Source organism: Oryzias latipes, chromosome 10 (genome assembly GCF_002234675.1).
Source record: "Oryzias latipes chromosome 10, ASM223467v1".
NCBI classification, from domain to species: Eukaryota; Metazoa; Chordata; class Actinopteri; order Beloniformes; family Adrianichthyidae; genus Oryzias; species Oryzias latipes.
The window spans coordinates 11,579,233-11,607,023 of record NC_019868.2 but is presented as its reverse complement, the minus strand read 5'-3'; the positions used below and the strand labels follow the sequence as shown (position 1 = coordinate 11,607,023).

The window sequence follows — 27,791 nt, the reverse complement described above, 5'->3', positions numbered from 1 at the left end:
TCATCTATCAGAAACATTACATGTAGGGCTGATTGTTCCCCACAGGAGAAGTCAGGAAAATGGTAGATTGTCTTCATCCTGACACATTTCTCCTGACTTTGATTGGTTTGCGTAAATTCTCATGTTATTATTAGTATTTTTTTAATGTAATACTTCATAGAGGATCAAATATTGCCAAAATATTTTACTGTCATGGCGGCATAAAGACTTATTACTACTAAATAATGCGTTTGTGAGTGTGGCGGATCCAGCTGCGCACTGCCGCATCAGCTGGATCCCGAACGGAACCAGAGGAGCGTCCAGGATGGCTAATAGTGAAATCTCCTTCTCCAGAAATAGGACGAAGGGAGCTTCTATCGGTGACATCTATTTTTAGCAACTGCCTGCCTCACGTGCTACATACGTGGCGAGTCTGCGCGCGCAGAATTATTCATGAAAGCATTTCATTAAAATGGGATCCGCGATCAGACTTCGAAACTCGTCACCGCAACTTTGAAGCAAATCAGACAGAAGCAAAAGTCAAAAAATAAAAGTTGAAGGAAAAAAAGGGGGAAATGCTGAGAATTGATGCTCCAAACGCGCCGTTCCACTATATCGTGAATACATCATTTCTATAATCATATATTTTAATTGTTTCTTTTTCTTTAAATAATTATTGATTTAAAGAAAATGAGCCCTCCAGTAGAACATTGCAGAAATAACAAATGAAACTAAAAATAGATCATAGCGATGAAGGATTTGACATTTACGGTGGTTTTATCTCGGTATGAGGAGGACTGATGAATGATGGGGAGGAATCAGGATCAGCCTCCGCAGCTGCATCATCTGCGGGGAGCTTCATCGAGACGACGTGTTTAAGCTGGAAAACTAAAACATGCTGCGTTCACTGACAGGTCCGGAGCAAAGATGCCAGACACATAAACACAGAGACCTCCATCGTATGCGCCCCATCTCCCTCCCTATCAACTTCCCTGCCCCCCCCCCCCCCCTCCTGCAATCTACCGGTGACTCCGTTTACGTTCCACATTTGCTCCGCCCCTTACTCGGTTTTGTCCAAATCGGGCTTTTTGCGTCGCCGGAGCTCCCTGTTTCAGGCGGACGTCATCAGCGAGTAAAGAGAGGAGCTGACGTAGATGGAGAGTCACCGAATGGAGAGGGCCAAGCAGGAGGAGGGGAGGGGGGAGCTCCATCAATGCCTACACTGATATGAGACACATCCACGTCCACCACCACCCCCCCTCCCTCCGTTTTACGTCGGCGTTAGTGCGTCGGGAGCCCCCCTGTACCGGCGGAGTACCAGCCTATATAAGTGACCGGCGAGCAGAGTCCCTCAACCAGATTTACGGGTTCCGGACTTAACGGCTCCTCCACAGCCGCAGATTCACCTGCGCTCCGATTGGAGGGACGGACATCCAGCAGCCAGCCAGCCTCCGAGCTGGACGCTGCGGACCTAACGCAGACAGAGACCAGTGGAGGAGAAGGTTCAAAAACCTTGCTCTGAACACAACCACGACAATGAAAGTCCAACAGCAGACCTGAGAGCTTTCCCGCCTTTTTTCACCTGTCTCTCAACACATCTCGGAGACAGAGCACTTCGGCAGAGGCTGAGCGACGCTCCGCTTCCAAGTCCCGAACTCACACCTGGAGGAATTTCTACCAACCACCGCAGTTACCGACCATGTACCGCTCAACCAAAGGAGCGTCCAAGGCGCGCCGCGATCAGATCAACGCCGAGATCCGAAACCTCAAAGACTTGCTGCCCATCTCTGAGGCTGACAAAGCGCGGCTCTCATACCTGCACATCATGTCGCTGGCGTGCATGTACACCCGGAAATCCGTCTTCTTCACTCAAGGTAAGAACGGCGTTCATTACTAAAAAAAAACTACCTGTTGATGGGAACTCGTGTTCTGCAGAGGCGCGCGCGCTCTGATCTCTCACACCGGCGGGAGCAACAGGTGTCTGAGCGCTGCGGGACACATGTTTCACATCAGTGTTGTGCATTTCTACTGAAATCGTTTACATGAAGCTAAAATATGTGTTGCTGTCCGTGCTGAAACGCTTCAGCATCAATGAGGGCTTCACCGCTGTCCGTGGTGCTGAAACGCGCGCTACGCAAACCTTTCCTTTTTTTAAACGTATTTTTTCATCCCCCCCCGTTTCCTTTAGAAATGGGAACTGCCGCTAGTCCAGAGGAGAGCGAAACGTTTCTGTCTTTCCACGAGCTGTCGGAGTTGATGCAGACACTACCAGGCTTCTTGATGCTGCTGACCGGAGAGGGGAAGCTTATCTACCTGTCAGACAGCGTCTCTGAGCATCTCGGACACTCCATGGTGAGTCTAAATGTCCCGGATTATTATCTACATAACGTTGGGGTGCTTGGGACTTTGTAAACGTGGATTTCGATTTGATTTTTAGGTGGATCTTGTGTCGCAAGGGGACAGTGTTTACGACATCATCGACGCCTCAGACCACTTGATCATGAGGAACAACCTGTCCGCCTCTACATCACTGGAAAGGGGTAAGAGACAGAACCTCAAAGCGTAGCTCACGATAAAGAATTATTTGATTTTTAATGAACCTCTTCTCCCCCCCCCCTCCCCCCTCCCCAGATCGTCTCTTCCGCTGTCGTTTCAACACCACCAAGTCCGTGCGGAGGCAGAGCGCTGGGAACAAGCTGGTTCTGATCCGAGCTTGCTGCCTCTCTTCTCCCTCCACCTCCCCCGCAACCGGGTCATACTGGACTTCCAACCCAGTGTGGGTGTGTTTCTGCACTCCTCTGGAGCCGCAGCCCACCCGCTCCGGTTCCGGAGCAGAGAGGGAGTCCACCTCCACCCCTCCTCTGACTGACACCAACTTATTCCTGGCTTGCTTCCACTCCCAGCACGGTCGTGACATGAGGCTGCAGACAGCACAGAACAGGTGAGTTGGCGCAATTTGTTTCTGGTCGTGTTGCTTTCATTTAAATCTTTTATTTAAATGTTGAAAGAAAGTGGTGAAGCTCCAGGCTAATAATCAGTCCTCTCCCCCTGCAGCGTGAGCGCCTTTCTGGGCTTTGAAGTGGCAGAGTTGCGCTCCCGTTCTTGGTACAGCCTCCTCCACCCGCAAGATCTGTCACACGCCTCTGCTCAGCACCGCAGTCTATGTAAGTGCAATGGATGAATACAGATAGCCACAGAGACATTATGGCACAAACACAGTGGAAATGGACACAAAGGGATGCTGACTTGTGTTGTATTTATGGTTCTACAGTGAGGGAAGGAGGAGAAGGCAGAGCGGAAATGGTGGTGCGTGTTCAGGCTGAGGATCAGTCTTGGGTTTGGCTCTACATGGTGCTTCAACTGCAGCCTGGAGACATCCCTATCAGCAGCAACAACTATATTGTTAGGTATGTAGAGCACATTTATGTGGAGATAAGCCATGATGGTAAAACGCTCATCTAACATTTTGGTTTTCCCTTCATCTTGCAGCGACTCTGAGGCCTGGTCTGTGCGTCAGCAACTCAGCTCAGAGCAGACCCAGCTGACCCTGGTTCTGAGTGTTGGTGGCTCTCAGCAGGAAGGCCTCAGCCTTCAGTCCCCAGAGACCCTCTCCAGCCCAGACCAGGTCTTCACACCAGGCAGCAGTGGCCTCTCTGCCCAGTCCTTTGACTTCAGCACTGCTGGCTGCAGCGTGGGCTCCTCAGATGAACCTGGGAGCTCAGTCACTGAGCCCATGCAGGTGGAGGGGGACCCCCGCTCCAGTATCTCCTCTCTGGAGGAGGAGAGCTTCTTTCAGCAGCACATCACAGAAACCCCCTCTGCTGCCTCTTCTCCCACCCCTGTCACTGTTGAAACAGTAGCAGACTTAGACTTTTTGACCCAGAACATTCTCCTGCCGCCCTCTTTCCAGCTAGACCCCCCACTGCCAGCTCTCCCCCTTCCTCTCCCCCCCGTGCCCAGCTCACAAGCTCAACAAACCAAAGAGCTTGTGTGCACTCCCCCTTACACGCCTCAAGTGGGTGGAGCCAGCTTCCCGTTCAATGAACCCCTCTTCAGCTTTGACCCAACAGGCACCACCACCCCTCCACCTTCTGCTACGACTGCCACCTCCACCACCTCCTTGGCCCCCTCTGCTTCTTCAACAGCTCCACCAACGACAGCTCCCAGCCCCACTCCCCCCACCACCCTCTCCACCAAGTTGCCACTGGCATTGCCCATCTCTTCTACTGACCTGCTCTTCCCCGGTGAGCTCTGCAGTGGCTCCATGTATGAAAAACTCCCTCCTACACCCGACAGTCCTGGAGACGGGGACTGTACGGTGATGACCCTTCCTGAGGTGAGGGGTCCACTTTATGTGGATGTTCCACTGGGGCCTCTACAGTGCCCCCCTGAAGGCCTCCTCACCCCCGAGGCCTCACCTGGCAAGCAGCCCTGCATTTCCTTCTTCTCCCTGGAAAGGGAGAAGGAGAGAGCAGAAATATCTCTTTTAGCTCAGCACATCAGCTCTTTGGCTGAGGGATTCTATCTAGATCCACTGCTGTCCAAGCTCTCCCCACCCTCCTTGTCACCTTCATCCTCCCCTCCCTCCCCATTCTTGCCTCCAGTCATCGAATCTGCCGATTCAGTCCACATGATGAGGGAGTTTTATCCCATCAAAACATGGAGAAGTCTGGACATCCCAATCCTCCTGGATGATGATGACTCTCTGTTTGAAGAGAGCATCCTAGAGTCCCTCCTGCAAGATGACTTTGCTCCTCTTCAGACATCCGGTCTCTCCTCCCCTTCGCCCTCCACCTCTCCCATTCCCAATTCCTCAAGCCCAAGCTCCCCTCTGACCCCAGTGTGCTGGCGCCAAACTTCCCAGTTTGAGGGAGTGGGCCACATCTGTAGCGTCCAATCGGCGCAATGTAACTCCTTGGCAGGGTGCGGGGCGACTGTGGCTGCTGGGGTCATGGCAGAAGGGGAGGGGCTGGCGGAGGAAGCAATGGAGGTCGAGATGGTGTCATCTCCAATGTCCTCCTGCTCCTCCATCCCAGCTTCCCCTCCCCTCATCGTCACTGCCTCCCCGAGGCCCGCCACCTCCACGCCCATCGCCTCGCCCACGCCCGCTGTGTCTTGCACTCAGTCCCTCCTGGAGGAACTGGCCGTCCTGGAACCCATGTTTGGGGCAGGTGCCTCGATCGCCCCTGGCTTAGGGCAACAACCTGAGTTGTATCAACTCCAATGTCATCCATCGCCGCAGTGCTTCCATAAAGGTGAGGATGATCTTTTGTGTCACCCTTGAGATCAAACAATAAGTTAGGGAGTTTTTGTGGAATGTACCACTCATCTTCTCTCTCCGTTTTGTCTTTCAGATGGGAGTGGAAGTGTTCCTCCGTTCTAAAATAAGTCTGTGACTTACTTCATTAAGTATGGCATATTGTCATATTTTGTGGAGACCCTTTTACTGAAAAGTAAGAAATACTTAAGTGTATAAATATACATAATGTATATACAACTTAAGGACTTTTAACTCCTACAAGTCTCTTGGGAACAAAGATTTTTGTTCTGTTATTTATTCGTGTACTTCTTCAAAAAACTGGTGCAACATTAACACAATGGTGCGACGGCATGGACACACAACTGCCTGAGTTTTGAGTCCATGTGCGGTCTCTCGGCTCTTCTGTTACATGAGCTTCATATGATCACACAGAGAAGCATCTCTGAGCTTGTGAGTGCTGTTCAACCTCTAGATGCACATATGTATTCACTCATAGTGAAATATCAGTTGTGAACAAAAACAATGACGCTTTTCTTTTTTTTCCTTTTCCATTGAGGAGATGAAATCTAGCACTTTTGCCTGACATGCAATGCAAACACAAATCTCAAACGTATCAAAGTCAAATGTTTACGATCAATCGCAGCCTTGAAGAGATGGAGATCAGAGTGAGATGGTGAGGTCTTCCTTGAAAAAAGCTGCTCTGGATCCATTCTTTGCAGCCTTTGAGGCCAAAACTCACAAACTAACTGAGATACTTTGAGTGTTGAGTTTGCAACTTCAAACCTTTAACATCTCATGTTTATTTCACCATCAAAAGTTGTGTATTGATGTAATGTGCAAATAAGTGAGAAGAAAACGTGTGGAGAGACCCCTGGCGTGTGAGGATACAACGCCAGACAAGACGTTTTCTGGGCGTCACTGCTGTACTGTACATTAAGACTGAATGTAGGCTCATCGGGTACCACCCCCACCTGGCTGGAGGGCAGTCTGGCTGGATATTCTTGCAGCATCAATATTTGCAATGCTGGCAGCTTATAGCGGCTCCTGCGTGCCTGAAACGGCCCTGACCTGCTGAACTCTTTAACCCTTGTCCATTCAGACATGGACGGTTGCATCGATGCTCCGTGGAGCGCGGTGCAGTGAGGCACAACTGACTATGTGAATGAGCGATTCTTCTTTTTTGAGAGGGGCTTAGACTACAAAGGTTTTGTTTTTAAAAAATGAAAACTGGGATGACAAAGCTATTTGTATTCAGTAAATCCAACGACACGGGTTGAGAATGGTACAATTCCCATGGTGTCGACATGCTCACGTAGAGTTGTCTACGGTTAAGTAAAGGATTGATTCCTACGTTCTATAGCTATTACAGGCTAATATACATGTGTAAAAAAGATATCATTATTTGTGTAAAAATTGCAAAAGGATTTTAATTCATATGCATTATGTCTGAGGATGTAGGCATATGTTCTTTTCAGAAAGGTTGTACACATTTGTATGAAGCATCTCTGTACACATAAGGAGGCTATTTTTATTGCAGAAGGTGGAATATATTCTCATCATCTTACTGATGAATGGACATTGTAGACCAGTGTTCTATTGTGATGCTTATAAGTGTATTTGGTTGTCATACAAATGCATTTATAATAAAGTGCACTTAATGCGAGTGATGCATTTGTGTCGTCACAGTCAAGCCCCCCTTTTCCTCCGTCAGCCTCCTCCTATTCTTCCTCCTCCTCCTCCTTATCATCATCATCCATAGCCCACCATCTTCCTCCCTCCTCTTCTTCCCCGGAGCGGGTTTCGCTCAGCAACAGCGCTGACGCACACGCATGACGAGACAGAATGAGACGCAATCTGACTCAGACTGACGCACGCACTCCACATCAAGGTTTCTGCTTGGGACGCACACGCAGGTGGCCTCCTACTTATGATGATGCATAATAAAGGGAGATAAACGCCCCCCCCCCCCCCCCCCCCGCATCTTAAAAAAATACCCCACACACCTAATAGCCCCCACCCTTTCTCTTTCTTACAAATCAGTGTCCCACATCCAATGATGCCCTTGGATGTGTTGTAAGACTCCATATATAGGCATTCCTGTTCAGGACTGAAACAGCATCACATTTATTCTCAACTTCTATTCAGAAGAATGGGGGTGGGGGGCTAAATATAGAGGTACAGTAGAAAGTGCCAGACTCATCCTCTGTTGCCATGGAAACATTTGATATACAGAATCCTAAATCAGAAGTGCAACAGCGTTGATGTTGAGTGAGGGTCTGCGACTGAAGCTGCTTCATAAAAGCACAAATCCTGGCGTTCATAACAAAACACAGCTTAATGCATTTGCTGTGCAAGCGAACATTTTGTTCTGACACTACCTGCTGCAGTGCTGTCGAAGGAGAGCTGGGGAGAGTGGAGGGGACGATGCACAGCTCGCTGCCTCCATCTGCTGGACAAATCCCGCACTGCACATTAAAGGGCCAGCAGGCTGTTGTGTAAAAGAAGTCGTCTGAGGAAAAGGTTAGGAGGACAAATGTCCCCATCTTGAAGGTTAAGCTGGGGTCAAGATGAAGCGTATCAAAGCCCACATAAAGAATGTAAACAGAAATAGTAAGTATAGAACCGTTAAATGAGAGTAACGCAACATAATAGCTACTAAAAGCACATGTATGCCAGTCTTTTTTTAAGAATACTACAGCAATACAAACATGTGCAAAATACATCAAGTATGACTTTGTTTGCTTAACTGGCAAACAACAAAAAGAATACTTGAAGGATAAAAATCAAAAGAATCCATGTTTGACACCCCAAAAAAGCACAAACAATGTGAAGGACATAGTCAGATCTGCTTAGATCCTCTGAGGAAAACATTTGTTTCCTCAATAATACATCAAACAGAATCTCCCTTAAAGTAATCTCAAAAAGGGAGAACATTTGCATCCATTTAGTCAGAATTACTCCTGCCAGCAGAACATCAGGGATTGATGTCATTAAAATGAGATTCGATAAGAAGGCGTTTGAAGGGTATCAAATATTTAAAACAAAAGCCCGTCTGTGTGGAATAATTAGAGCCTGCCAGTCTTAACGTTTATGATTGATATATAAGATTATCTTTACATTGACTTGAGCACCCGATTTTCCCACAATCCCCTACTTTGATGAGGACCACTATGGATTGACTGACCTCACCCCGACTGACAACAATTGTGTTAGGTTAGTCTGAGGTCACCCGGATGAAGACGATGTGAAGTAGACGGCTTGAAAATAAGGTTTAAAATGTCTTTCAGGCTAAACAGCTTTATTGTGTTTGTTTTTTTAAATGCTCCCACTGATTGACCGCTGGGCAATGGCCGACACGTAATAAACAAACCCATTACTGCTGTAGAAGTGCGTGGATGAGGGGCCCAATCCAGCTGGGTTCACCAACCCACCATAAAGATTTCTGGAATTTAAGTACCCACGTTAATATAAGAAGGGATAAGAGAAAAATATTTCTTTCCACCTTTATAATAATTTAGTTTCTGGTTGCAGACAGTTTAACCCCTTGGGTTAAAGTCTGAAAAGAAAAATTACATCTTCTCTTTGAAAATGACTTAATATTATGAAAACATTTACAAACACGAAACACTGTATTTAAAAAAAATACACACATATATATATATATATATATATATATTTCTTATCTCTCCAACATGGTGGTGGTAGTTTCTGTATTTGGTTTTGTTTAGGTCCATGCGAGCGACAAAAAGAGTTCCCAGTTATGGGTAATAACAAAATCAAGAGGTGCGTATTAAAAAATGATCTTTGGAGGAAGGGGGTCATGCAGCGTGTCATAAACCTCCCAAACAACAAACCAAACAGGAATCCAGCATAAATTCAATGGCAATGTTTTGGATGAACCCGACGCACACGCATGTGACTTCATATGAAAAAAGTTTAAACCATTTTTAATAAAGAAATGGAAAAAAAATTAGCATGACCACACAAACAGGTCAAAACAGACAAAACAAAGGTCCAACTTAGCTTTGCAAGAGCATTAGTAGATATATTTCTTCAATAAATGGATGTTTATTGATTTTTTACCTCACAAAAACAGAAATTAGATAGATTTCATAAAGGTTTAAAAGGTGTTCTTTTTCTTTCTTTAGAACGTTTCTGCCATTATTGCAGCTCCACTCAGTGGTCTTGCTCCACTGACACAAGGAGGAGCATGGACTTCCTTAGTTGATTTTTTTAAAACTATCACTAAATATTATTAAAATAATCACTGTGTCAAAGTCAGTAAAGTTTCAAAAAAATGTCTGTTATAATTGTTTAAATGTTTTTCTCTTAAGTTTTTTTTTAGATGACAGCTCAAATCTTTAACCTCTGAAGAGCCAAAAAGTGTTTTTTTAACCTACAATTCTTTTCATTGTTCATGCATCTCTAGCAGCGAAATCATTCAAAAACTAAGTGATACCAGCATGAAGTTCAAAACTAATTTTTCAACAAAGTTTTCTATTTATATGAAACTTTGTCTAAACATGTTACTGGTGTTGTTTATGTTGTTTTTTTAGACTTTTACATTGAGCCCTACTTAAAATGGGAGATAGGAAACTCACTGTCAGTCAGATTGGATAATTCTTTAAGAAACGAGGAACAAGGAGTGAAACTGTGTTATAAATGAGTGTTTATTAACACAGGGTTAACATGAAGGTGATAAATGTAGAAAACTAAAACAAACAGAAACATTGCAGGTCCTTATTTCTTCTTGCTGGATGCAGCTTCAGCTGCAGCGGCTGCAGCTGCAGCAGCGTCTGCTTTTAGTTTCTCCTCCCTCTGCTCCAGGAAATCTTTGTATTCGTCTGCTGAAAGACTGCGGAAGACAAAAGAGGAAATAGACTCAGTAATTACAGATGAATAAAACAGCAATGTCAAGATAAAAAAAAAAAAAAACAGGTGGAAAAAGGTTCAATTCCTCTGATTTACAGAGAGCTGCATGGTTCCATGCAGCTTGAGAAGTGAAGACTGCAGATTCTTCTTGCACCACAGAGAGCAACATCTCTGAAGTCACCACTGTGAGAACAGTTCAGCTATAAAACCTGGCAAAAGAGAAACAGGGAGGAGACAAAAACTGTTTCTAACTATATCACAAGGGTAGGATTAGAGGAGGTGGAACTGATTTTGGGAAAGTTTGAAAAATCACTTTTTTTTTCTGCACCCCCTGCACTGAAGCAGCTCCAGTCTGGGTTCCAATCCACATTCAGCTGGAGATTGGTGTCGACTCCACATCTTTTCTCGTGACTCGGCACTGTGGCTTTCTCCTTTTTCTTCACTTTTCTAGGATGGGATTTGTCAGCTGGGGTCTACGTTGGTGTCCACTAAATAATTTTAACTAAGTGTTGAAGAAGCAGCAGTGAACGTGTCCCATGATATAAAACACGGGAAAAATACAGATTTATTTTTTAATACAGACATAGTTGTAAAATGCTAGTATTTATTTATTTATTTATTATATTTCTATGCAATGTGAGGCACACTGCATAGCGGAGGAAGCAATGGAGCAATGCACTTTTGCAACATATTCGTGAGTGCACATTAAGAAATTTGTTTTCCACAAAAACAAAGTCAAAACTTAATGAATTAGCTGCTGCTGTGAGTCTGACTGCCTGTTCAGAGTGGTGCAGGTTCTGGACTCGAGGAGGTCGTCTGTCAACAACACACTGAAAAACCGATGTTTTTTTAATCTTTACAGCCTGTAGCTCAGGATGAGCCAATATACAGAGGAAGCTGCTCTTTTAAAATAAAGCTCTAACTGGGGAAGCTGTGACTGCAGCACAATTGTGTAATGTAGGTAATATGCAGCGTAAACTAAGAGTCTGCCTCACACTGACAGATCCTTGGAGTGTCTTGTTGACGCCTGAAGAACATTGCATCATTGCAGCTCCAGAAATCCCATCAGTCACAACTAAAAACCCCATATGGACTCAAAACACATGAGGCCCGTTCAGAGCAGAAGTCAGGAAAATGTTCGACGATCAGGGTAAAAGCAAAATGTGTTGGACTGGACAAAAAACAAAGCAACAACCCATCAAATAAACAATAAAAGGACATATTTTTAAATTGCATATGACATATGTTTAAACTGCTACTTGAAAATATAAGTCAGACCAGAATAACATGAAGGATCAACATCAACTCTTTGAAGATCATTACAGGGGAATTGTGAAACCTGTTCCCCGTCCCCTACAAGGTCATCCACTTTATTTTATTTCTCTATTCAACATTCAGTAAGAAAGTTTATTAAAGAGATTAAAAGAAAAAAAGCAGTTTTTTGACAGTTTCAAGGATTTTTTAGGCTATTTATATAAAATAACAGAACTTTTAAGAGATTAAAAACTCACAAAAAAATAGTAGTTTGAATCTTGTAGAAACAAGAGATACAGAAAAGTTTCCCACAACAAAAACTTCCTGTTTAAACAAGACATGTGACTTCAGTTTTTCATTTGGTCTTAGTCTTTGTTCCGGGTTTGTTTGGGTCTTCATGTTAAATCCATCTGTCACTTTTTTATTTTAAAGCCTTGTTTTTTTGTTAAGCTTAGATTTTCAAGTTAAGACTCACAAATTCACAATCTGTAAAATAACAGGGAATAAATCCATTTGATTCCCATTAGTGTTGATCACAAATGAGGAATTAGCTGTTTAGAATTTTTATGTTTTTGATCCTATTGCAGTTTTAGGTGTGTCCCTCCATAAATATGGATTATAGGTTTATTTGGTTTTTATCAAAGATGAGTGGCAAAGTAGGTTCTCCTCCAGGAACATTGCATGAAAAGGCTCAATCATCCATTAATCAAGTTCTCATTTACATTTAGGGGATTTCAGCCAATAAAAAGAGCCAATTTCTATATATTCTAAATTAATTGGAATAAGAAAATGGGAAAGTTGAAACATTTGATTAATCAAAAATTAAAAATCGATCATTCAAATCCAACTAATGATTTCCCTTACAATCAAATATTTGCAGTTATGCATGAAAAAAAAAAAGTTTGTGTTTTTTATTATGTAAAAGATTGTGATTTTAGTAAATATTGTGTCTACCTTTGTTGAATATAATTTGACAGCAAAGTGAAAACTTTAATTAAACCATCCCCTTTCTATATCCCTTGCAAGGTCACGGGGATGCCAGAGCCTGTCCCGGCTACTGTTGGCCGAGGACGGGGTACACCCTGGACAGGTCACCCAATCACTCCCACACACACTCAAACATGCACACAAAGGGACACTTAGGGTTTGTTCAGACTGGCAACGACAATCGTTGCTTTATATTTGTCCTCCGCTCATTTGTTTCTTCATTCTACTCTGTTTACGTCTTCTACGGTGGCTCTTTCGTTCAGTCGTTCCGCTCCGAGGACGATTGCATTCAGACTGAGGAATCTCAGGGCGCACCGATGCTCAGTCCGATTGGAAACGAACCAAGACCACCTCCAAGGATGGGTCAGAGAGTGGTTCTTGGTCCAACGCCAGGGTTCGCTTGGGTGTATTCAGACTGAAATGTGTCCCGGATTATCAGGGGAAACAAACTCTGGTTTACTTAAAGTGGACCACATGTGTCCAGTCAATACACCCTTAGAGTAAAACCGATAAATTTATTAACTTTCTAGGCTGTAGAGGGACTTGGACTATAACCAGGGCCTTCTAGCTGTGAGGGGACCTAAGCCTAATTTCTTGATCAATATGAAGTCATATTTTAACTTGTACCTGACTGCCTTGTGATAATATCAAACACAATAAAATGTGGGTGTATTTTGCAGTTTTTAACAATCAGATGTCCCTGTTTTAAGTGGAAATCTTTATAATAATAATAATAATAATAATAATTGATTGGGTTTTTCTACACTTTTCCAGACGCTCAAAGCTCTTACAGTGTGTCCATCATGTATTCACTCCTCATTCATACTTAGTAATGGTAACTACTGTTGTAGCCACGGCTGCCCCGGGGCAGACAGAGAGGCGTGGCTCCCAGTTCGCGCCCCTCTGACCACCACCAGGACATTCACACACATTCAGACACCAGTGGAGCTGCATTGGATCTGCTTTAGTTTCATGATTAAGAACAAAACACAGATGTTTTTATAAACCCAATTATTTGAGCTGCATCCATGTTTCCTCTCACTTGTGCAGCTGTCTTTGAACCACGTCTGGGATCATTCATGGACATTTAGAGGCACATAGGCGAGGAGCATGGAGTCACAAGCGCTTACTCGTTGACTACTTTAATGCCCAGAGAGCGTGCTGAGCCGATGATGCATTTGACGACTGTCTGCAGGGGGGCGTTCCTCTGTTTGAAGCACTCATCCTGAGCTTTCACCTGAGCGATTTCGTACACGGCTCTCACAGAGACGATGCCTGCCACCTCATGCCCTAGAGGAAAAAACAAAACAGAAAATACTTCAAGTAAGTAACAGAAAACGTCTGAGCAATGCGAGCAGCACCTCTCACCTGTTTTGCTGGCACCTTTAGCAATCCCAGCAGCTTGCTTGAGGAAATACGACACAGTGGGCTGGCCGATCTTCAGGTCATACGTCCTGTCAGGCTGCAGAGACGGAGAAAAGCCACAGTTACACAAGTGTGTGTAAGATCAAAAGGATTCATTTATTTGCTAAGCAGAACTTTGGAATCTTACAGACACACAGGCCTGCTCTTATAACAGGTGGCCTGTTAAAAGTTTGATTTTGTCACAATTATTTCACTGAGTAGAGTGATACAGCCCCCCCCCCTCCATCAAACCATCTGTTCTCACCGTGAGTGCAGCAAAAAGGCACAGAAACTGTAATTCACTGCAACACTCGGAAATTTGTTTTTGTCATAAAAAACTGAAAAACCTCTGATTTGATTTGATGTTAGTTTGTGTTCTGATTTAACTGCATGCCTTTCTTCAAATGTGTCAATGGAGTAAAGCTTTGCCCTTTCAGATTAAAAGCTCTTAATGTCTTTGTCATATAGAGAATGTCGGGCTGTGACCTCCAGTTTTCCTCGCAGTGTTTCCGTAGCTTATGCCGCAGTCACAACGGGTGGAAATGGGCTGTTAGCAGGTGAAAAAACGGCCAAACCTGTATGGAGCACGCATGTGGCCCGCACTAAATATGAAAGGCATAGATCACGTGGTGAGCCTGTAAGGCAAAAATGTATATGCGCATTTCTTTTCCTACAGGCATGCTGCGGGCAGCAGGTCAGGAGGAACACTTAAAACAGTATCTAAGGGGGAAGTAGGTGAGATGTGGGCACGTCTTACAGATTTTTATTTTTTTTTCAACCCCCTCAAAGGGGAAGAGAGGGCTCAGCACACTTTCTTCCTGTTCAAGTGACAGGTGCACGTGCGTGCAGCAGGACCGTGCGGTCCCTAAGGAGCCTGTATTCGTACCTTACTAATGACTGGCGTGCTGCGTAAACATCACCGTACGACAGCATCACATGTACACTTAATACACTTACCACACGCACACCAATGGTACGTTCCATTTTAAGGTGGCCGTATGAGCCTCGAGGGAACTGCAAGACCCACCTGCACTCCCCTTTAGCTGCAGCCCCTCCCGTCTACAACCTTCCACGGACCTGGGGCCTCATTTATAAACGTTGCGTACGCACAAAAGAAGGCGTACGCCACTCTCTACGCAATAGTTGAGATTTATAAAAAGCAAACTTGACGGGAAAATGTGCGGTCCTTCACGCAAGCTCTGACCCAGGCGTACGCACAAAAACGGGTGAAATGAGAAACGGCGACGCCGTCGGCAGATGGAAGAAACACGTGAAAGTGAAAATGACAATGCTGCCTCTCAGAAATAACATGAAGACTTCACAAAGCAAGTCTTACAATTAACAGCCTACACGAACACCCGTTGGACCGATCAGCAGTGAAACAAACAAAAAAAAATCAAACGAAAATTACAACAGAAATTCAAATGAACACATATTTGCAAAAAGAAAAGTGAAATATGTTCTAGGTGCAATTAGACAGACAGATGGATAGAGAGAGAGAGATGCATTAATTGTCCACTAGGGAAAGTTGTTTTCATAGTAAAACATTTCTTCATAAGGTACGGAATTATGGTATTCATGCATATGCCTTTAGTTTGTTTTATTTTTGATGAAACAATGTATGGCGTATGTCTCAACCATTCAGAAAGCAACAAGAAATTAAATTTGCGCTGATCAATTTCCCATTTCCACGTCGATTATTACCGACATCTGTAGATTGTCAGATGTAATTAAATGGAGGGAAATAAAATGCCCCATCACAATGCGTAATGACGCACAATGGCTGATCTTGCGCTCTTAGAAGATGTGGCAAATGGAAAAATTCGGAGTGAACGCATCTTTAGACAGCAAGGAGACTTGTTGGCAAACGAGGACGAGTGGCTTATGAGCCGGTTCCGACTTCCTCTGCGGGCTTTTGGGGGTGTGTCACCCGGTGCATCTGGCGCGTCGGTGTCCCCCTGTGCCTCAGTCACCACTCCACTTAAAAGGGATTCCCCAATTATTGCCGCCAGTCTCTCATCAGGAGGGGTCAGCTCCGGTGTCCCCCCCCCCCCCCCACCCGTGGCAGACACGGGTGTGTGTGTGTGTGTGTGGGGGGGGGGGGGGGGGGTCAGCGCTAGACGTTTTCTTTGCCTTGACTTTTCTTTTTTATTTCCTTCTTTCTTTTTTATTTCCTTCTTTTTTATTTCGGCCACGGTCCGAGGTTGTGAGGCTACAGCATTTACAGCGTCTGCCGCCGTCTGCCACTCACGTGCCTTTTTGGCATTAGTAAGGCCACACTGCGCCCTCCAAACAACATTATTATCCTCTTTTCCACCTCGCCAACAATAACTTCTACTTCACATTGAGTGAAGTTACGTTTTTTTGATTTTCTCTCCGTGTTTGGCATGGTTTCGCAATCAATGAATATTCATTTGTGGGCGTTTCACGGACTATTTATGGGCAACTATAGGCGTGTCATGAGACCGCAAAAGCTGCGCAGCATTTAGAATTGGTTGTGATTTATAAAGGGAAAGATGCGTAGGATGTGCGTGCGCACGGTTTTATAACTCCGAATATTTCTGTGCGTACGCACATCCTCTGTTTCATCCGTACGCCACTTCTGACGCAAATCCTACGCAAAGTTTTATAAATGAGGCCCCTGGACATCCCAAAAACCTGGCAGCACCTGTATGGGTCAACCTCCGTATGTGACTAAAACACTAGGTGTCAAACTCCAGACCTCGAGGGCCAGTGTCCTGTCCTACTACATGTTTTCCAACTAACATGCCAATGTAGCTTCTCAGGGGCAAAAAAACCCCACTCAATACAGATAATCAGCAGCAAGTAGGGCCGGGTTTCTGAAAAACCAGCTGGATGCCGACCCCCTGAGGCCTGGAGGCAAACACCCCTGACTTAGACTATCTCTGTATGTGTTTTTGCAACACAACACCAACACACAGGAGCACATTTGACCATGAGGCAAGAAGGAGGCTTCAACATGCACTAATCTGGGACATACAAGCGGGGCATGCAAAGTTTTCACAAACTTTTCACCACAGCAGTTTTATTATTATATTCTGGTTTCTATGCAATTATATCAAATACATTTAAATGTCTTCATATTGAGAGAACTGATCCATGGCCAGATCTATAATCTGGGATTTTAGAAATTTGTAGTCAAACTGTAGTCTAACTGTAGTCTAACTGTAGTCTAAACCCTATTCTGAAAGAGACTTAGTGAAAGAGACTCATCGTACAAGACCCTCCACCACCACTCCATCCATCCACAGTAAATCCAACATGTTCAGCTTTATTTTCTTTGACTTACAAACCTTTAAAGTGTAGAGGGATATCTGGACATTTTCTTTGCAATATATTAATACTTTGAGTTTTAAATAACCAAGGAGGAAGTTGTGTTTCAACTGATCCACCAATCAGCACTTTCCTCTTGTTCCGTACTGCAGAATTGCAACCTTATAGATAATTCTGCACGTTTTATTCATGGATGTAAAACTTAACTGTTTCAACAGCAAAATACCTTTATAAAAGGAATTTCAGAAATCCCGTGTGTATTAATGTGAAAACACGTTTTTAGAACATGGTTTAATCAGATTCTTAGCCTTGCATGTAAACTTAACTTCAAACATACATAGAAGCTCTGAACACATCTGCAAAGACTAAATCATTGGATCTGAATGGCCACCTTAGAGCTTTTCTAAGATTTCAGTTATCAAAAGCAGAATCATTTTCTTAGAGCAAGACTTATTAAGAAGCCTGATTTGAAAGAAAAAAAAAACGCAGATAATAGCATAGTCGGGCTTACATGATGTAATCCTCCTCAGGACCTTGAAACAGAGAGCCAAGGCTTTTTTGGAAATAGATCCTTAGGAAAAACATTTTTCTCAGCAGAACAGTTTGATATTTAGTCTCTCAAAAATAAACTGTATAATTCTTCATGAGCTTTAATAATTTGAACAGATTAAATGACAAATGTGATATTTCCACCAGTTATGACAAAAAATAACATATACTTTAGGGGTTTTAAATAAAAAATATACATTAGCATTTGCTTGACAGACCTGTGTCCTTTATGTAAGAGGAGGGTGACACATCAAAGTCTTTCAGTGAGATGAAGAGGCAGTGATTGACCTTGATGAATCATCCTCAGTGGTCATTTTTCATTGAACCTATGAACTGTTATTGCCTAAGATGATGCTGTTATATCAGGATGAGCAATGTTGCATCCACGTGCCACTAACTTTGTTTGTGTAGATTTTTTATTAAATTGTTTTTTTTAGCTTTGTTAGGTTGAGTGGAAGGATCCCAAAGCAGAGTCTGAAATCGAGGGCAGGTTAACAGTTTATTCCTCAAGAACAAAAACCAAATCAGACAGGAAGCTGAATCACGAAGCTAGACTGACAAACGGGACAGTTACTAAGAGCTACTGAATAGTTATCATCTGGGAGGTGAGAATCAGGTGTGCAGAGGATCAGGTGTGCAGCGTAGAGAGGCATGAGGGAAAAGGTTAGCCACGCCCCCCTGCTCCTGACTGATCATAACAAGCTTAAGGCATCCACATATTTCACTCCTCTTAAACCTGTTTGTTGTTTTCAAACTGGACTCATATTTGATGGATCTGATTAACAGAATAAAAAGCGCAGCTAGTAGACAAACTAGTCGTTGGTTGATTGGTCTTATAATATATGTTTTTACTTTAAACAGAATGAATTTTAAAGTGCAAGTTAAACTGAACTGCTTTCTTGTTTTGCTCAATGCTAAATTTGTTTTTTTGGTAAATCCTGAAGTGGGATTTTAAATATGTTTGGAGTTCTTTTGATTTGGGTAATTGTTACATTTCAGCTGCTCCCTCTAGGCATCACCATCCACCTCCATATGACTATATCTTCCACCCTGACCTTTGCTTCTATTCCTTGTGTCCTCCATCCTTGACCTTCTTCTGTAGTCTTCCTCTAGGCTTTTTCCTGGTAGCCCAAACATCACCGACATAATCACTGTTCCCCCTCTAAACATGTCCAAAACATCTCAATCTGCATCCCTGCATTTCTCTCCAAAACATCTAACACAAATTGTTCCTTTGATCAATTCCTTCTCGGTCTATTCATCCTCATCATTCCCAAAGAGAACCTCAGCATCTTCAGCTCTGCCTCCTGTCTCTTTCTCAGAGCCATTGTCTCTAAACTAACAGCAGGGCTGCTCTCACCTCTAGCTCTACAAAGACAAACTGCAGCTCCTTCTGACCTTCTCCAGCAGCCTCCTCATAGCAAATATGTCTTCTTTCTTTCCAGATGACACAGCAAACACCCTCATCCCAGTCTGTCTGATCACTTTAACTGTCCAGTCATCTAGAAGAACCTTCTGATCTCCCAAGCTTATTTCAGCTCAATCCTCATACTCAAACAATACTAAATATCCACCTTTCTTCTTTCAATCAAGTCGGCCAAAAGTCTGGTTTTCTCTGCCAAAGTCTATAGATTTAAAGTTCCTGCTCTGAGTCCTTCCCTTGCTCCTTCTTTTCTTCTCTGCTTGCAAACCTGACTTCTCCTCTCTGCGACCAACAAGATTCCAAGTTCCACCAGCACGCTATAGGCCATTGTTGACCCAGGCATTAACTTGGGTTGAGCCCCAACTAAACAATAAACTAAATGGTTGAATTTATTAGCAAAAATTCAATATTTTCCAACTTTAAAAATGTACATCCTAAGAAAGTAGTAACATTTTCTGCATCTGCATAGACTCATGTTCATGCTGTGGGTTTGTCTGTTTCTATATGCTCCTTTAGGGGACTGGCTGCTCTCCTTTGACTTTCTTCACTGTGAGGCTGCTTGTTAAACCAAAATACTGGGCTAAATCGGAGGATCAAACAACCTCTAGGGTGGGTGGATAAATGCTCATCTATCACCGCAATATAAAGCAAGCTGCAACACACATTTAATTACTCTATGTACCACCACAGCTTTAAAGAAGATGAAAAAAGTAAAATGAAACTGCTCTTTATGAGGCGTTTGTCCAATAGCTGCCTTGCATCCTCATCTGTTCCATCCTTCCTCTCAGGGCTCAAGCAGAAAAAATCTCCACAGCCTCTCTTCTGTCAGCCAGGTTCACCAGTTTTATTTTACAACAACAAACATCCATTCAACCAATAAATCTTCTGGGAGAAAGTTTGTTTTATATCCCTGTTATCTGTCACATAAAAAAAGAAGCTGGGAGGAGAGCTCAGGCTGAGCTCAGAAGATACTCCAGTGGGCGATTTGTCTTCATAGTCATGTCTGCTAACCGCAGTGACCTTTCATCAGATCATGGGGAATTATTCTTCATCTGTGAGGAAGCTGGTGCTTGAAAAAAGTTCAACAAGGAGTTGTGTTTGCTGATGCATTTATAGTGAATTGAAACCAACACATGGACTGTTGGTTTCCTGAGGAAGAAGCTGAAAAAAAGAAAAAAGAAACAAATACACTGGTTTGGTAAACGCACAAAAACACTTGTTGGGAAGTTCAGGGAATAGCTCAGTACTGAGGGAAATAGGTCATTCTGCAACTGTGAAAATACACCTTTCATTGCTTGAACCTGTTTCTTTTATCATAGAAATGACAGATTTTCATTAAATCCATGCTGTGCCTGAGAGGGGAAATGCATAAAATAGTGGTTTGCAGCTGCAGGCCAGGTGCAGGTTAAGACTATGTCCTTTTTGTAATAATTGTGGGGTTCCACAGGGCTCTTTACTAAGCCCACAATTTTACTCTTTATGAAGTAGAGGTCAGAATAGATTTCAGTTTTTAGGGATGATGACACTTTGGTCCACTTATCTATGATACCACCATATAACCACCATTGTGTTGTCATTTTTAAATGACAACACAAGTTCGATATTTGCAGAATATATCAATTGATCATCTGAATGGGAACCATTTTTCCCCAAACCTCCACAGCAAAAGCAGCTGCAACTCCATTTCCTCATCCAAGTTTTGCTATTTAACATGCAATTTATTTTAAAAGGTAAAAAAAACTTTTTTTCCTTTAAATTGCTTTAAAATGGTTTTAATGTTTTCTGTGATACTCAAACTCTAATTTTTAAAAGTTTTCTACTCTGTAAAGAAGTTTAAATACCGGTACACTTCTGATATTTGAAATGTCTGACATTCCCAAACAATTCATTTAAAGCACAGAGCAGTTGCTGCTGCTGAGTGTGACAAAAGCATCTATTAGATTTAAGGGGAAATGAGTTTTTCCATATAGAGCCAAGAAGCTTTATAAGTTTGGTTTCCCGCAATAAAACGAGAATTTAAAATGAATTTTACATTTCCTGGGTGATCTGTTCCTAATACTTTATTTGCTGAAATACACAAATAAGTAGAAACATCATCTCACTACTGTATTTAATCAAAATGACTACTTCTTGCTTTTTTATAACCTCTAGCTCATTTTCTGGAATAACCTTAAGTAAAATGTTGTGGCCTGGAATGATACATTTTACTCATGTTAGCTTTAAAACTTGTTCTTGTACTACCTAAAACCAATCTGTGACTTTTCTTTCTTACATTTTATTTAGCTGTCCCCGGACTCTGCACCGACAAGAAACAAATTAAGGCTCTCGCTTTATTTTCTTCAATGTATTCAAACAGCTGTGAATCGCACATGAGCTGCAGGGACTCACAATGCATGCAGTATGTGCATGAATGGTTCGCTGCACACAAATGCACTGCTCAGATTCTGCCGTTTCTAAATGGAAATGAATTGTGCTGAAACTTTTCAAACTTCTGGCAGAGTTTGGCTTGCTGTTGTCACTCTTTATGTGGATCATAATGCCTCTTGGCTCAAGCTTCACACTTTAAAAAAGGCACGAGAGGCATCGATCTACTCATCTGACTCTATGAAAGAAACCTTAAAGATGAACTGTTCCGACAGCCCATCTGTTTCTTCAGAGTGAGATGAAAGGCACTCAGAGATGTGCCTAAAGCTGCTGACTTAACAAAGGTGAACTCCGGCTAAAAACGTTTGTCTTTGCAGCTGAAAAGGATCATGTTTATGCACTTTTAAAAGTGTGCTGCCAAATGAAAGCAGTCACCAGCAGATGGCGCTAATGTGGAACCTGAGAGTGCCCCTCAGCTCTTGCTAGATATTGCACATTGGAGTACATTCATGCCTTTAAAAGGATTAGGCTGCATGTCCTTACATCACAAACTTCATTCCATTACACGTCGAGTTAGCTGACGGGAGCTTGATTTAAAGCAACAGAAGAGGGTGGGCGGGGGCACGACAAGTTAAACATTGCATGGATGTGTAAAACAAAAACTCGCAACACTGTTTTTTTTTATTTTAAGTAATTCACTTCTCTAGCATGCACTTAATGCCTCTTGACTCTTGAGTTCCTCTGGGTATTGCTTCATTAATGAATGCAAATGGAAAGGCTTACTTCAGTGGTGGAGTATGAATAATGGAAGTGCTGCGATGATGTTATGCAGCGTGTGAAATGAACCACAATCGTGGGAGGGATGTATGTTAAATAAAAAGGGGTAGAAACGGGTTAAAGAGAAGTACCTTCACATGGATCTTGACTGGCAGAGGAATGCCCTCCTTTAGCTCCTTGGTTTTCTCATTGAAGTCCTTGCAGAACTGTCCGATGGGGATTCCTTTCTGCATTAGAACAAGGAGGAAAGAAGAAGGCGGCACACAGTGAAAAACTGAGAGAGTTAGCTCTGAAATGTATGAGGGATTTGAACTGGCGCATCATTCGGCTGAATCTCACCAGTGCCACACTGTGCTGACAGAATACAGATGCCCCAGTTGCTGTCAATCAATCCATCACAAAGCTTCAGAGGTCTGACTGAATTTGCACATGTAAACTGCTCTGGAAGGCTGTGCTTTCGTAAGAACCGCCCACTGTTTTTCCCGCAGACGTCTGTCAGGAGAATATGACTAAATGCTTGTTGAATCCCAGAGCCAGAAGAACCTGGTGATGAATGGGCTCCCATTTTCCAGCTCCAGCGAGGCCGACCAAAGCGAAAGCAGAATGGATGGTTGACATTAAGTCAACAGCGGGCCTACGCTGCTCCTTTGCAGCATTTCACTGTGGAGCTGAAATCAGCAGCAAAGAACCTAATTACAACTGCTGAAATCTGAAGTGACCTTCACCCATCATCCTTCCCAAAGGCTACACCTCGGCTGCACTGTGCTTTAGAAATGACAGCAGAAAAAATGGGTACTTCACAAAAAGCATAATGGCTCTATATGCTCTACAATAGAGCACACTAACCCCTCTGATCTCAGAAGCCGTTGGTCGTCGTGAGCCTTTGACCAATAACAGGCCAGGAAGACATTTATTTAAAATTGATTTCAGACGCTCGTCTCCACTGAAGGCATCAAAAGAGCACCTGATGAATGAAAAACAGCAGCTCCATCCACTTTATCAGCAGCTAAAAATGTTGCTCAATTTTCTACGGTGTTTGCTGTGCAAACACCACAAAGTGATATTTTAACGCTTCCCATGAGCGGAGGGAGATTAGCATTTCAGCTGATGGGTGCTATCTGAATTACAATGCACTACTAGGGGAATGAAACGCGGCTTCGTCCCCGGAGTCCTCACTAGGCGCTACCTCCTCTTCCCCACCTTTGTACTAATTAATACTAATCCCATGACAGCCCCTTCCACCCAAACCCATCCCTTTGGCATACTCCTCATAAAATAACACAGGAAAAGTAAACAAGCAAGAAGAGTGCACTACAAGGAAGTCTAATTAAATATGGATTAATATAAAGGCTGTGATGTTGGGTATGAGTTAGAGCAAACCCTTGGGCTCTGCCTCGCACACTCGCCTCCCGTTCATTTTCTTCTATTCTGTCCCTGTCGGATAATGATCTCCTCCACCGACTCAGACAGCCTTTCAAGCCACACAAAGGCCGTGAAAAGGCCTCACTGACCAGAAAGAGATAATGCCTGATGCCTTTAAAACGTGCTTAAGCACCAATGGGGAGACATTATGCAGACAGAGAGGGGCTGTGCTAAAGATAAACAGAGGAAGAGACTTCATGCCTTTCTTGTCCATACTGCTAAAAGGTGCTCAATGAAACATAAAAGAGGCTTAAAGATAGGAAAATAAGTCGAGTCTCGGGACAACGTACAGATTCCCAAGAGCATTTTCAAATGCACAGGAGAGCAGATCATATTTTAATTAAGCTCCTCCACAATGGTCCACATGTACCAGCCCCGGAAGTTTTACCACTGCATTTTAATCATTTACCTGCAGTAATTAGGTCTTTTGAACCATGTCAGTGGCTGCAGGAGCTGGCGCGCCATGAAAGGAACGTTCAAGAGTGGCTCGTCCAACCTCCCATGACATTTAACAGCAACACAGAACTGGAACAGCAACATTCATGCGTTGGCCAAACCGCTCACTGCATCTGAGCAACAAATCATCCATAAATCAAAGCTGAGAGAGAAATCCTTCTTCTTCAACCATGACTGATGAGAGCTCTCCAGCATAAAGTGTCCGCAGCCGCTCACTCGAGGCAGAGCCCCTCCATGCCTCCGTCTGTGGGCAAGGACATTCTGATGCACATCTTCAAAGCCTTTGGAGATCTTGGGTAACGGGATTAGGCTCTAATCTAAGACAATATTTCTTGCTGTCAAATCTGGCAGCCACTGTGGTGCGTAACAGCTATATGATCCGTTTCAGATCAGCACGGAAGGATGAGTCTTATTAGTCATAATTATGTGAACAATTAGGCATTTGCAATTAAAATTCCAGAAGCCCCCCATTCGATTTGACCCTCCTTCCATATTCTCTGCAGCCTTTTCTGACACTCGATTCGTGTTAATGTGATTGGCCTTTCAGCTTCACTAACTCTTTTTAACAAGATGTAGCTCTGGTGTTGCTGTATTGTATGTGTGCGTGCATTGGGGGGGTCCTGAAGGCAGGAAAGCGGAGACGGAAATGGAAAAGGGAGAGACAGCTGAGGTGTATTAAAGTTGTCAGAGTGTGGCGAGCGGCACGACGGTGGTCAATATTTGAACGATGAGAGGGCTTTGTTTGACTGAGGTGAACAGCGGCAGGAGAGACGGGCAGAGTGAAGGCCGCCCGCCAGAGGTCCTCATGAATATGGGCGAGCGCGCTTCAATGTTTATGGATGAACACTTTGTCCTCGTTTAAATGCGATGAGACTTTAAGAAGTTGATCTGTGTACGAAGCTGCTGACGGCGGGGAAGCATCGCAGGTGTTTCTAAACAAAGATTCAGAGGAGCCCCCTGCCTGTGGAGGCATGGAAGCAAAGAGGACAGATGAGCCGAGTGGCCAATTCTAGGTCTGTGACATGATGACACAGGTGTGGGAGTGAAGACAGGCCAGTGGGTTAATTAAACTCTTAAACACAGTCCTTCATTACGTTCATTAAATTTTTTCATTTAATCTCCTTCAGTGTTGGCATTTGATCATATTCAGCCCTGCTGCTGTGCCATACAGCTGATTAGGTTCCATGCTGTACCCCCTTGGCTGCAGGGGGATGGTGGTGGTGGGGGGCAAAGAGGCTGAACGGGAGGTTAGTTGGGTAGCGGTTCGCGGCAAAGCGCCTGAAACAAAAAGAGCTCATGGTGGAAATGCATTTCACCTGATTTTCAACAGAAGAACGGGTGGATTAGCTTTAAAAGTGGAAAATGAAAACGATTTTCACCCTCAGTCTCCACTGAAGTGCGCTGAGCCAAAATACAGGCCTGCATGGAGGAGCTTAGAAGTGCAGCTCAAACAGGCACAAGCACAGACCCAACGGAGTGAACTGGATTCAGGGACTCGCATCTATACAAGCGAGAAACAAGCCAAAATTCCTCAGCTGTGTTTGTGTTGTGTGGATGCTTTGCTCAAAATAGATACACAACCTTCTCTTTGTGCACCTGAAACAAGAGGAATTTACTATTTGAGGGTACGGAGAAAAGCAGGCAGCCCTGCAACAAAATGGATTGTGTCATGACAAAACATCCCATTTTCAACTCCATTAGGTCCCCCTCACAGACTTGACAGTGTTGTGCTTTTTGCTACTTCACATGATTAATCACGTGCGGAGGCTGCAGCAGAAAAGCAGCAGCCTGAACTACAGGCAGCTGTAGATCCATGCCGGAAATGACTGAAAACAAAACTACAAAAAAAAAATCCCTGAGACATGAAAAAGCCTCTCCTCAAGAATAAATGATGGGAAATGTTCAGCCTAAACCAGTGTGTTGTGACACACTGGTTTAGCCCTATTTCACTGGACCTGCAAAGATCCACTCATATCTAGATTTTTCCTTTCAGGCTAAAAACAAAACAAAAAAAAAAACACATTCTATTCTACTTAAACTGTATGTGTTTGATCACAGTCGCATGTTTTCCCTCCGTGTCTACCAGCAGGCTGCAAAATTCAACTCTAAAATGAGATCTGAAATCGACAACTTTACAACCAAACATGAAGTTCATTAGGACCACAACATGCAGGATGTAAAAAGGAAAAGTAACTGCTTTTACCAAACTAATATTTTAGGTTTAAATTCATATGGAAATGCTTTTAAAAACCTGTTCATTAGAGGAGAATATTACAGAGGGAGAGAAGTACAGCTGTATGCATTAAAAAAAAACATTCGTTGCTGCCTGCAGCTGTGAAAAAATGTGACAAATTGCCTGAATTGATGTCACTTAAGAGAGTCACTGAAGTGAAGACTGAAAATAAATAGAGTTGGAAAGAAATCAACAGAGGAGCCCATCAGCTTTTGTTTACTGACGTAGCCACTGGGAACAGCGAGTCATGTTTGAAAGATTCAGTTATACAGCACACACTTGGATGAGTGGTTGCTGCATCTCGGGCTTGGTTTTATATATAAAAAACAATTAGGTTGATTGATTTCAAATCCAGATTTACTCTAAAAATCAACAATGATATTTCAAATGTATAAATTGATTTTTCATTAAAGTCGTTTTTGAACTTTTTTCCAGGCAAAGAAATGCTTTTCAGTTAGTTTTTAAAGCAAGCATTCATAATTAGTTACGGTTTCTCTTTTCTTCTGATAATCAGTAGTAGTATGAAAAGTGTTTTTCATAACCAAATGAAACTTTTTGAATAGAAACTCAAAAAACAATTGATCTAAATGAATTGAATTGTAAATCCAATTGACTGGTGAGGTTGAAGACTGAAATGGAATTGATTAAGTGAGTTGTCACTGCTACCCAACTCTAAATGCAACAATCAGGGGCCAAGAAAACGGGGACTATAAATACGGAATGACTACCCAGTTCTGAATATCTGCCACTGTACATGTTTTCCATGTTTTCCTCCTACTGGAGATTCCCTGGATTGGGTTTGTTCAGTCGATCAGATTCTGGAGTCAACTGATTCGGATATAAGGGCAGAAATAGGTGGAAAGAGGCTGCCCAACACTGGGTAGGATTTGGAGTTAGTTTGATGTGTTCCCTCCTCCATAATGAAATGGTGGCTGACTGTAGGAGATATGGAGACAATTTCAAAGCAGGAAGGTGCAACGGATACTCTTTGATTGGGCAGGACACACTGAAAAGTTCCTCACCTTCTGGTTGGTCTGCTTTTAACACTGCATATTAGAGCAGATCAAACACCATTTTTTTTTTTTTGGCTCACCACTCATTGGTCAGCTTCAGTTATCTTTTGATCCATTGTAAAAGCATTCCCAGTGGTATTTTATTTATGATTATGCCGTTTTTAGCCAAAAAAAAAAAACTTGTGTTGTTTTCTAGGACAAAATTTCTGCAGAGTGGCAGGAGTTGATTAGAAATTTGCTTCTGAGAGTAAATGAGAACTGGACTGAACAACCCATCCCCCTCGCGTTCCAAACAGGTAGTACCCACTGGTCCCAAAAAGCTGAAATCTCATAGACTTCTATTGAGAAATAAACAGCTATTAATCAGTCATTAAATTTCTAGAATAACCATTCTTGATCTACTACTTTTTATTAACATGTTTTTGCTAATCCCAATTTTTTTATCTCGATATTTTTGCTGTAACACTAATTATACAAGTTATGAACGTACCAATCAGATGCCTC

General features: G+C 43.2%; 2 protein-coding genes across 3 annotated transcripts in view; one reads left to right on the top strand and one right to left on the bottom strand.

Moving 5' to 3' along the window:
- Nucleotides 1-1,322: 1,322 nt before the first annotated feature.
- Nucleotides 1,323-6,906, top strand: npas4 (neuronal PAS domain protein 4). The gene is made up of 8 exons (XM_004073134.4): nt 1,323-1,853; nt 2,168-2,331; nt 2,417-2,519; nt 2,611-2,920; nt 3,034-3,143; nt 3,251-3,386; nt 3,469-5,234; nt 5,334-6,906. Exons 1-8 carry the CDS (start codon nt 1,679-1,681, stop codon nt 5,360-5,362), a joined length of 2,793 nt encoding a protein of 930 aa, XP_004073182.1. The 5' UTR covers nt 1,323-1,678; the 3' UTR covers nt 5,363-6,906.
- Nucleotides 6,907-9,890: 2,984 nt separating this feature from the next.
- Nucleotides 9,891-27,791, bottom strand: part of mrpl11 (mitochondrial ribosomal protein L11) — a 63,083-nt gene continuing 45,182 nt past the window's right edge. Inside the window, exons 3-6 of one of the 2 annotated variants that reach the window (XM_004073131.3) lie at nt 22,295-22,390; nt 13,721-13,814; nt 13,483-13,642; nt 9,891-10,094 (exon numbers count right to left, since the gene is read on the bottom strand). In XM_004073131.3, coding sequence (XP_004073179.1) covers nt 9,980-10,094; nt 13,483-13,642; nt 13,721-13,814; nt 22,295-22,390 — 465 coding nt within the window. In that variant the 3' untranslated portion in view covers nt 9,891-9,979. Of the gene's footprint in view, nt 10,095-13,482; nt 13,815-22,294; nt 22,391-27,791 lie in introns of both variants that reach the window. The other variant, XM_011479982.3, reaches the window with a different exon arrangement.

Coding starts and splice junctions, on each gene's coding strand:
- npas4 (XM_004073134.4), top strand. CDS start 1,679: ATGTACCGCTCAACCAAAGGAGCGTCCAAGGCGCGCCGCGATCAGATC. Junction 2,520..2,610: donor CTCTACATCACTGGAAAGGG/GTAAGAGACAGA, acceptor CCCCCTCCCCAG/ATCGTCTCTTCCGCTGTCGT. Junction 3,387..3,468: donor AGCAACAACTATATTGTTAG/GTATGTAGAGCA, acceptor TTCATCTTGCAG/CGACTCTGAGGCCTGGTCTG.